General features: G+C 28.5%; 1 protein-coding gene and 1 non-coding gene across 2 annotated transcripts; one reads left to right on the forward strand and one right to left on the reverse strand.

Annotated features, from left to right (window-relative positions):
- Positions 1–555: 555 nt before the first annotated feature.
- On the reverse strand, positions 556–2,392 carry LOC105635831 (Eukaryotic aspartyl protease family protein). Its single transcript, XM_012218953.4, has one exon. It carries the CDS (start codon positions 2,307–2,309, stop codon positions 936–938), a length of 1,374 nt encoding a protein of 457 aa, XP_012074343.1. The 5' UTR covers positions 2,310–2,392; the 3' UTR covers positions 556–935.
- Positions 2,393–2,515: 123 nt separating this feature from the next.
- Positions 2,516–2,588, forward strand: TRNAF-GAA (transfer RNA phenylalanine (anticodon GAA)). The gene has a single exon. It is a non-coding gene; the product is annotated as a tRNA-Phe (tRNA).
- Positions 2,589–11,657: the final 9,069 nt, after the last annotated feature.

Consider the following 11,657-nt stretch of genomic DNA (forward strand, 5'->3'; position numbering starts at 1 on the left):
GCGGTAATGAGACCACCAGTAAGTCTTCCCACTCCAATAGAAAATGAATAAATTTTATCTTGTAATTTGCAAGTGAGGACTTTTATTTATTAATGGAGGGAATATAATTTTCCTGTCAAGTTAGACTTATCCACCTAATTATTTTTTCTTCTATTTTTTTTATATAAATACTAAATACACAATAAGATAAAAAATGAAATTATAGCATGCCACATATTTATTTTCTTAATTTCTAACAAGTATTTTCACATCCTCTTTGGACAGATGATTTTCATTTCAAAGTTAATTTATGACTGCTTTCTCCTTCTCACGACATCTCCCAATATGAAGTAATATTCCCTTATTAACAAAAAAAAAAAAAAAAAAAAAAAAAACTAGTAAATTGCAGTCAAATATTTCAATTTTTGATTTAGTTGAGTCCATAAGTAGAGGGGAAAAAGTTAATATAACGGCTAGCTAGTGTGTGTATGCAATTCATTCTTGATAAAATAATTCAATTTCCTTCTCAAATTAAAAAAAAAAAAAAAAAAAAAAAAAAAAAAAAAAAAAACTCAATTCAAAAAGTTGTATCTTAAAATAATAAATAACAATGATGAGGAAGATCCTCTCTTTGCCTAAAAATTAAAAAACCTACAATTATAAATTACTTTTGTCGACTTTTTCTAATAATGATTATAAAGAAAGGTAGATAATATTTTGCCCCCTTCACCGTATCCTTGCAATCTCCACTCACATGCCAAATCCTCACTACTACACCCACAATTTTCTCCACCATCCACCGCAACCGCAACAGCCACCGCCACCGCCACCGCCACCATCCCATTTTTCAATTATTCCTCTTTGTCAATGCAATGTATTAAGCCTCTAAAATTATAATAATGTCCAATACAATGTGACTTATTCAATTATTTAGTGTATGGACAAAATGAACCAGCTCATGCACAACTCTGTTTCTTGAATCCAAATCTATCATTCTCCAAATCATACTCTATATAAAAATTCTGCTGTTGAAAATTCCCCAAGATTATCGCCGGACCACCGCCGCTACGACCGCCCTGAGTAGCCCCATTATCGCTCACAATTGTTAAACAGACAACATCCAGATCAACAAAAGCAAAATAATTAGACAAAGGCAGTTGCATTTTAGCACCACCTTTAAAGTGGAAAATCAATTCCGGTACAAGAACCGAGTTCTCGCCAGAAATATTGAAACACGGCCTTAAACCGGTCAGTTTTTGAACGTCAGTTGCTACTGAATAATTACCCATTTGCTTTTCAAACTCTTTAGCTACTAAATCAAAAACCAGGCCTTCCATGAACGTAAAAGTTGCGCCGGAATCCACTATAGTCCCTCCATTACCGTCAGATCCCGGAACCAAGAAACTGTACGGAACTTTAACATGCCGGTCGCCGACGATAATTTTCCTTAGCATTACATAGTAATATTCTTGGAATGCTACGTTCGACCCGACCGGATTTTTTAAGAACGGTGTGTAACTAACGCCTTGAGTCTCGCCGGAAATCGGACCCATATCCAAAATAAGGTCACTACTCACCGGAGTGTCATCAAACTGGCGAGATATTAAACAATAAGAGAATTTTTTAAGACCCAATTGTAAAGGGAGAGATTCGGGGGCCCGACCAAACCCGGCAATTCCTTCAGGTTGACGGGTAGAGAGAAGAGAGCAACCGACTACAAAATCGGTTACCGTTTTATTAGGGAAATCAAGAGACTCTACAAGTAAACGACCAGCCGTAGAGCCTAAGCCGTACTGAACTACATAAGGAGGACAAGCTTGATCAGTACAGTTTTGACTATTCGGGTCGCAGTGAAGACATTGGGACTGAACATTGGATCCAAAAATCCATGCACATTTCGGATTCTTGCAACCCACAAGTTTTGAAGAAGAAGAAAGTTTAGGTATAAATTTATCTAGTTTCGTTATATCAGTATTTGGAAAATTACAGTCTGCACAGAGATAACGAGAGGTACAAGGAAACCAAACGAGACTACTACCTGTGTCCATGATAAATTGAACTTTTTGCGGCGGTGTACCGAAACTCAAAGACATTGAATACCCGCCATAGCTACGAGAGTATAGAGGGGTTTTGATGAGAGAAAATTTGGTTTTAGGCGATTTGAGATGGTGAGCCCTGGAGAGAGAAAGTGAAGCTAAATTGTTGAGGATTTTCGATGGATCTGAGGAAGATGGATGCTTTGTTGAAGAAGAAAGGGGGATTGTTATTGTGGTTGGTGATGTAAAAGGGAAAATGAAGAAGAGAAAGAGAAGAAAAAGAATTGCAGCCATGGATGGAAGAAGCAAACCAGTGGGTGTTTTTTTGTAGTTTTGTAGCTTCTGTTGTGTAGTCTTATAGAGGAAGAAACCAAAGTAACGGTAAGGTGGAGAATATGTTCCATTTGGGAGATATAATTGACTTTCTTCTTTTCAGTCGCTGGTAAAGTAAATTACTGTAAAGTTATAAAATAGCCTATTTTCATCTTTGTTCTCAATTCGCGGGGATAGCTCAGTTGGGAGAGCGTCAGACTGAAGATCTGAAGGCCGTGTGTTCGATCTACGCTCACTGCAATAATTATAATATTTATCATAATTTTTTTTAAGTGTATCACATTCCATTCTATTTTTTTAATCAAACATTTTTTATTTTATAACGTTGAATTCTATTTCATAGTTTAAAATTTTAAAAGTTCCTTAATTTTAATAAATAAATAAAAATTTTGAAACTTAAACATTTATTTATTTAAATGAAGTTTAAAATAGTAAAAATTATATAATTACTGATAAAGAAATTTATTGCATTAAAAATATTTATATTTTAAATATAATTAAAAGTTAAAATAAATTTTAGAATATTTATTTTACAACTCCGTTCCCTATTGCACATACAATTTTAGTTTAAATAAATCAAATAAATTATTACTTGGTAATTGATATTATTATTTCATCCCTACTCTTGACATAAATTATTATAAAAGTCTCTAATATTATTGTGAGGTCTTTCTGTCCACAAATTATTCATTTTCCCTTTATACAGACTATGATATTTGGCTATTTAGTAATTCACATTTAATATAATATTACTATATTTAGTCCCCTACATTTAACACGACATTATTATATAATTTCCTGTTTACCAGCAAAAATGTCACTTTCGATGTAAGGACTAAATAGTTTAACAACTTTAAAAATTAGAGCCAATCTAATTATTTAGTCAAAATGCAAGAATTAAGTAACAGTAGAATAAAATGTCAGACTAAATAACAAAAATTTAGTCTTTTTTCGTTTTTTTAGCAACACGCAGATATCATTAACTAAATCCTTCATCTGTTTCAAAATATACATCATTTATGATTTTTGCACATATATTAAAGAAGAAATATTTAATTCTCCTAAATTATAACAAAATTAAGAGTATTTGATGAAATTATTATTATGACGATAATTATTGTATCTAATATATATAGAGATTAACATTAAAAATATATTATTTTTTACTTTTTAAAATACTTAAAATATCTTATACGTTGGGAAAGAATAATTACCCAAAAATTACTTAAATTTTGCAACGAAGGTATATAAATTGGAACAAACTCATTTACCAAGAAGCCCAACTCTTAATTAACAAGTCCTCGACTTAGATTTAGTGATTGTACTATTAACACCAATTTAAAAAATAATAATAATTGATAAAAAAAATAATTAGTAAGGAAAAAAAAATCTTTAGCTCCTTATAATCTAAGCTTAAAATTATATTAATAACGTGGAAGGTAAATCTATTTTATAATCATAGATATATTAATAATCTGATGAATGGTTGCTTCTTTCTCCATGAGCAAGACCAAAGACTTTTGGTACATAGTAGTATAGTACAATAAAAATAAATGAAAAATGTCCTTAAATTTGAAAAATATACGTGAAAATCAACAACTTTTTTTATTAAAATTATTGAAAAAGTTATTACAAATAAATTTAAAATTGATTAACTAATATTAGAGTGCAAAAATCTCTAAACTTCACTCGTTGTCCTAATTCCATGTTTTTTTTTTCAATTTAAACTGAGGCATGAAATTAATTTCAAAAAGTTTTATTTTAAGATGTAATTCTGAGTCTTTAACTATATTTATGTGCTATCACAATAAGATGGTGGTCTGATCAATCTTTTCACTTATGTGAGAAGTGAAAAGTGAAAGATTTTGAATTTGAATCCATTCAATCACAGTTGTTTCAACGATATAGTGATAAGAAAAAATTAAAGCATTTTCTAATGGACACTAAACCCCACACAGCACCTAATTCCTTTAAAAGGCAAACCAAAGAAAAAAGAAAAACAAAAAGGTGAAAAGCACCCAACAGAGAATTATTCTTAAAATGTAAAAAGAAAAGAAAAATCCAAATCCAGCTAGCTGTAGTAGCTAAGCAAAATGCGTGGCATTGTTGCAGTTTAGGATGAAAACTGGTGCAGATTTATGAAAGCTCCAAATCCGAAAGGTACCGAATTGACCTCGCAGGAAACCCTTTTTAGCCGTTGAAAAAGCATTTTCGTGGCAATTTACTGGCTCATGTACATGACGTGGCGCATAATGATACGACTACAGATCAACTTTGGCTGCTTCCAAACGAATAAATTATTCTTAATCAAATTGTGTTGGAAAAGAGATTAAACGAGTAGTAAAATTTATTTACCAAAGTGATCGGTGCCAATAGTTAATATTGATAACTAAGAGATTGAAGTCATTTCACTTTGTGAAATATCAAATAATAAGATGAGAAATAATTAATGGCACAAAAAGTAGGTTTTGTTCTTGAATTAGGGAAAGCACAGGACTCTGGTTTAGCAGAGTTAGATCTTGTATCTTGATATTTCGGATTTTAGGCAGTTACCTTAGAGGGAAATGTCTAGTGAAGCTTGTTTTGTAACGTTGTGAAATAATAAGTCAAATAACGTTTCATGACTCTCCACGTAAAACCACTGAACCTTCTATGTGGGTTTCCCTTCAGTTTTACTTCTTCTCTATGATTTTTTCCCCTCCTGTTTTAAAAATTGGAAAGTGACACGACAAAGAGCTTGTGAAGATGAAAGCAGCAAAATTTGTTTTCTTTCTTCCCTGTCACTCTCTGAATGGGAAGCAAGCAACGCCCAACTTTTGTCATTAAGCAGATATATATATGACAAATAGAAGGACCAACAATGCTTGGTTGCGTTCTCTCTTTCATCTTCAGAAAGGTATAGGTCTCAGAGCTCCATCTCCCTGGCTTCTAGCTCTTCCTTTTCTTGCTCAACTTTATCTCACGATTATGAGAGGATTGACCTTAAATCCACAAAGCACTTGTTAGAATTCTGGACTTTTTAGCAAACAGGCACCACTTGGTCTTGGACTCTTTTATTGTGTATCCCAATGGGCTTGGCCTGCTTTAAAGACTTGGGCTCAGACCCACAATTTGTAAGTCCACACTTTACATTCAAAAGGAAAAACGTAACCAGAATTAATTGATAAATAGTTTTTTTTTTTAATTGCGTTATTGCAGTGTTAAACCCTAAAAGATAAAACTAAGAAAAAAAAAACTTTTATTAATTGAAAAAATACTTCACTAGCACATATATTTGTACCATATATATAAATAACTCTTTTCTTTACCAATTTTTAATTAAAAATAGAAGCAAATATTTAATGATTTATAAAGGCAATTTCAAAGAATAGCTTTTACTTGGATTTGGACTTTCTTTTACTAATTTCTATAATTAACTATCTAGTTTAGTATTATTAAATCATAAATTCTTTTTTTTTTTTTTTGTTAAAAGAAATTTCATTTTCAAGAATATTCCCCTCAGGTATTAAAAAGTAAAAGAAATTTGTTAATACTTAAATCTTTTAATCTAAGTTATATGATTTCCAAGTTAACACTATTCATTGCTTGAATTAAAATAAAAAATCTCATTCATTATGAGCAATCAAAGTATGATTTTTTTTATTTTTCATTAATCAAATATATGAACAAATAATTCTTTATTACTATTATTATTATTATTAAAAGAACTTTTTTGTCTTCTTTTTTCCATATGAGATTAATCTAATTTAGTTATTTATAGTTATCTCCTGTTTAAAAGCAGTTGAATATTCTTTTCATGGATATAATCCATAAGCATGTAAAACCTCTATGCAAAATGTAAATGATATATAAATATTGCAGTACGTAATTAATTAATTTTAGTTATTTTGATAATGATGGAATATTGACAAGTTTAAGCCCAACAATTTGAATATAGACAAATAATTATTTCGATGCTTCTCCCTTACATTTTTTATAAATAATTTTTCTATCTGTTAAGTAAAATGGGCTTTGAAGTGTATAGTTCGTAAATTGTGTTAAGAAAATGGATGGAACTTAGATGGACACCTGTAAAATTTGCACTTTTCACACTACGCGAGTCGGTTCCAAATCCATTTAAAATTTCTTTTGAAATACCCATCATGTAAAACTTTAATAATCACCCTCGCTCTATTCCCATTTAATTAATATTCAAACTTGATTTAAATGAATTAGGGTGGGTAGGATATTCACGAAAATCCACTCTGCCTATATGTGCAGTACCACCAAGTCCATTATAGTTGATGTTGGTTGAGACTTAAAAGATGGAGATGAAAATAAATTATAGTTGCTTAATATTTTATTTAAGTAATTAATTTTTTTAATATTTGATAATATTAAGGTTTGGAGCTTTGAGCTTGGATTTAATTTATTTTAATTTTAGCCCAATAAGAACTTATATTAACAAATTATATAATGAATTTTGATGGGTAGAGGATATCCGCAAAATCATACCCAATTTAAACTCGTGATGGGCAATTAATTTGATACATGTAATTGTCTCAAACCCATTTAATCAAATACCAAAACATATTCTAAATGGATTTTTGAGATTCAGATACCATGAAAACCCGTCGCACTTCCATCCAATTCCAAGATCTCGGATCGAATCGATGCCTAGTTAAGAAGTATGTTTAAACTAGAGCATAACTATAGTATCAGCCGAATACATATATACATCCTTAATTTTTTTTTTTTTAAATTTCATAGCACCTTTAAATTTTATTTTGACCTATTAAAACACTTCAATTTATAAAATTTTATCGAGTACTTTAACTTGTAGAATTATTTTATTAAGTATTAATTACATCAATTAAACACATATTGGATAGTTGAAAAATGTAAAAATTATTGTTCTAAAAATTCCGTTAACTACACAACAAGTTAATATTTTGAATATAAAAGCCCAAATCCTTAGAACCATCGTTGTTAGCATGGAAACGTGTATATTGCCATAATAAATTTACAATTTCAAATGCATGATAGATTATTCACAAAATTAATTTGGGGTGCTACAAAAATAAAATTACAAGGTTCGGGAATAAATTTACGTATTTGGACCCTAAGTATCTCTAGAACATATGCATATGAGCATGTGATACGCTATCATGTTTCAAGTGATTCTCGGAGATCATATCCTTCAACGAAGGATTAGATGATGTAAGATCAATACATAAATGGATCTTTCGATATTGTGAATATCTAATGTTAAGATTTGGCTGTCCATTTTGCCCTAATGCACGTTTTTCCTACACTAAAAAAAAAAAAAAAAAATAATCCCTTCCCATTTCAAAACAAACAAACAAAAGACACAAACACACCCTTCTTTGGACATAAACCAAATATTAAAAAAAAAAAAAAAAAGGTCTTCTAGAAAATCGTCTATGATTTTGGAGTATAATTCTAATCAAAGTTAAATTAATAATAATAAGAAGATCTTCAAAAAAATACATTTTTCCTCTCGTGAAAACCAAATCTTAATTTTCTGAAGTAATTAGTCTGTTTTTTGAATGAAAATAAATTATAAGGTTAGTTAGTACTTAGTATATCGTATTAGGAATTCTAATGACCAATTGGTTTGATAAAAAATAGTTGACCAAATTCAAAAAATGGATTGGTCCCAAGATTTATTTGACTAAATTTATAATATGCTATAATAAATCTATGGTTAAATTTCATACATGAAATAAAACTTAGTAATAAACAACGTAATTAAATAGAAATGAGAAAAATTTATATCATTTGGTTGTATAATTACAAATATGTAATAAAAATTTATATAATTTGATTGTACATGTCAAGAATAGAGATATTAAGTTCGAATTCTTTCAATTATATAAATTTTAACTAATTTAATAAGCCAATAGAAGAGCTACCTAGTTTGTGTAGCTCGGCTTATTGAGACTTCCAATAAATTAAAATATTTTAAAATTTATATTAAAAAGGTTTTTATTTTTATTTTTTGTTCTCTCACTTCTATTAGTTTTAATAAAATTAAAAAAAATATATATTTTTCTATAAAGTAATAGTTTTAGTGAAAGAATAATTTAGTTTTTATTGATTAATTTTCTATTTTTCCTAAATGTGAAAAGAAAATACAGAAAATCTTCTTTAACGAATGAAACATAACAAAATGAGTATCTTGGAAAATAGTTAAGTAATTGAAAGTTGAAGCGACCTAACCGTCGAGGGATGTTGTAGTTGTAGTTCTAGGTGGCGATTAGTTCCAAAGATATTGAAGATCTCTATAGCATCCATCAATGCAGTATTTACCTTACCTGACAGACACAACTACGGGCCGACACGTCATTTCATTTTAATAATTCAGACACACCTTCTTCTATATGTCTCTCATCTAATCATCTTGTCACTTTCTCAGGTCACGTCGGTTATTTTGCCGGCGGCTGGTTGCACGTGTGTCCACTAGTAATCTTTTCTATCGGGGTCCACGCACTTCAGATTTAGTAGATAACGATCGGACGGTTCAAAAGGAATTGGCTATTGAGATTTAAAACGTGGCATTCGGTAAGGAACTGTGTCTATATGTCGGCAAAGTGAATAGAAGCCGTAGTTGAATAGAAGTTTTGCTCTTAGGGAACTTTATGGCCTTTCTGGAAGAAAGAGGCCACTATTGTAGGCTTAGATGTCGCTTTGGGCCCCAGAAAAAGCCCTTAACGAATTACTTTAATTAAATAATAAAATTGATTATTTTAATATCACCTGCTTCTAATTTTATTTTTTAGATATGCAAGTGATTCTTAAATTTTATTCTAATTGCAATTATAAAAGAATATCAGGGAAAACTTAACAATACACAAGCTTTTTTTTCTTATCATCCTTATATAAATTAGGAATTTTTTGGAAAATTTATATGCATAACATAAATTTTATTGGTTTCTGACGCTTGAATTTTAAATATTAAAATGAAAAATAAAAAATAAAATATAACAAAATAAAAGATAATAATAAAGATAAAAACTACAATTTTTTGATCGGATTAAATTACTTCTTAAATACTGTAATAAAAAAATTAAGCAGCAATAACAACAACTAAATTCAATCGCTTCTTTAAAAACAACTTTAATCTCAAAATAATTTGAGCCAACGATATGAATCATTTGTTTTAAGTATACACTTTCATCATATGCAAAATAAATTATAAGTTGGAAAAAATATTTTAAACTACTCTATCCATTTCACTTTAATAGTAATAAATGAACATTTTTCCTTATTCCATTTTAAACGCTTATTTAGAATTTTGAGGGTATATTTTTTTCAATTTTATCCATATTTATTAATTGTTTTGTAGCAAAATTAAATAGGAGCTTTTAAACTATTTCATATTGTATAGCCCACAGTGTTATTTTACCTCATAAAAGCTTCTAGTGAATTAAAAGAAAATCGAGAGCTTTTAATTTAAGTCGGGCAATTTAGACATTATGCCATATATTTTTAGAAATCAATTGTTTTTTTTTATCCGTGTGAAAATATTAAATGTTACTATTAAAACGAAGGTCGCATCTTTAAAAAAAAATTTTTTGAAAAGAAAATTTAAAGCATTTGTTATATTAATAAGTAAAACAAAGTACAACTAATAACAATTTTTTATTTATGTTTAAATCATTACAACAAGTTTATTGAAAGAGAGAATGTGATTTAAAAATTTTAGAGTTGAATAATCCGATTTACGTATCTCTCGTTCCGCCCTCCGACTTGTAATTTTTGGATGACATGGCACAAATTCCAACAAAAGAAACAAGGCATGCAAATTAAGCACGTCTACCATTTGCCACTAATAAGCAAGCAACAAAACACTGTCGTTTCATTCGAGCACTAAACCGGTAATCCAAAAATATGAAAATCTGTAAATTCAATAAAAAAATTCAAGAAATTAAATTAAAAAATTTGAAAAATAAATATAGAAAATAAATATGAAAAATCTACAAATTCAATCAAAAATCTAGAAATTAAACATAGAATCTATAAACTAAATATAGAAATTAAATATGAAAATTTGGAAATTAAACCAGAAAATCTAAAAATTAAATATAACAACAATCGATCAAAAATCCGGAAATTAAATATGGCGACTGTCAATAAAAAGAAAAAGAAAACTAAAATTTATACTCCATGAAAATAATACAGTGAGATTTAGTAAGTAATACAGTGATTTTATCCATGAAAATTATGACGGATTGCTACGAAATAATGCATCGAAAAATGAAAGAAAAAAGAAAAGGAAGAAAGAAAGAAAGACGTCAATCAATCAAAGAGGCACAAATCAAGGAAAGGGGTAATGATTACAATAGAAACACACACCCGCTTGCCAATGCATCAACAGCAATTCCTTTGCTTTGTAATCTACGTCCATAACAAAAATCTTCTTTTCCAAAAAACATTTAGAAACATTTTCTAAAATTATATTTTTCCACGGATTTAATTATATTTCACTTATTTATTTATTTATTTCACTTGGATAAATTTCAAAACATATGACTATAAAAGTTAAACATGGTATTATATTTAATTTGATACATAAATGAATTATAAGTTCATTTAAATCCATGATAAAGAAAAAATAATTAAAAATAAAAATAAGTAGTTAAACATAATTAATAACTAAGAAAATATGTAAAAAAGATAAAAAAGAAAATGTTGAAATAAAATAGTGCCAACCGACAAGGAAAAAATAAATAATTAAAAATAAAAATAATCAGTTATAAGTGATTAATAAATAGAAAATCTGCAAAAAAAAAAAAAAAGGAGAAAATAAAAAGGAGAGTGCCAACCTAGCTTCTTGAAGTTTTTCTTTTTTTGTTTTTATTTCCTATTAAAGAGATGAATGTCACAGTAGAAATTTAAACTTTCATTTTGTTGACGTTGACATAAAGATTAATGATAATTGATAAAAGGTTCGATTTGAAAAATATAGTTATTATTAATAAAAAAACTTTAAAATAAAGCATAGATTATGGATAATATAATCTAAAAGGATAAAGGTTTATAAATTCTTGATAAAATGAAAATAAATAATTAATAAATAAATAATCTATAAAAAAAGGAAATACTTAGATAGAGGAGTGCCGATTGAGAAGGGAAAATAAATAATTAAAAATAAAATTAAGTAGTTAAAAATGATTAATGAATAAAAAAAAATGAAATACCGAGATAGGACAGTGTAGCTCAGCTTTTGAAGTTTTATTATTATTATTTTTTTGCTTTCATAATTATACTGATATATAGACAGATTAGTGAAATAGTTTTTTTAAT

This window comes from Jatropha curcas, chromosome 2 (assembly GCF_041381405.1).
Source record: "Jatropha curcas cultivar XTBG-Jc1 chromosome 2, XTBG_Jcur_1.0, whole genome shotgun sequence".
Classification (NCBI taxonomy): Eukaryota; Viridiplantae; Streptophyta; class Magnoliopsida; order Malpighiales; family Euphorbiaceae; genus Jatropha; species Jatropha curcas.

Excerpts from the sequence above, each read along its gene's own strand:
- LOC105635831 (XM_012218953.4), bottom strand. The coding sequence starts at position 2,309 with ATGGCTGCAATTCTTTTTCTTCTCTTTCTCTTCTTCATTTTCCCTTTT.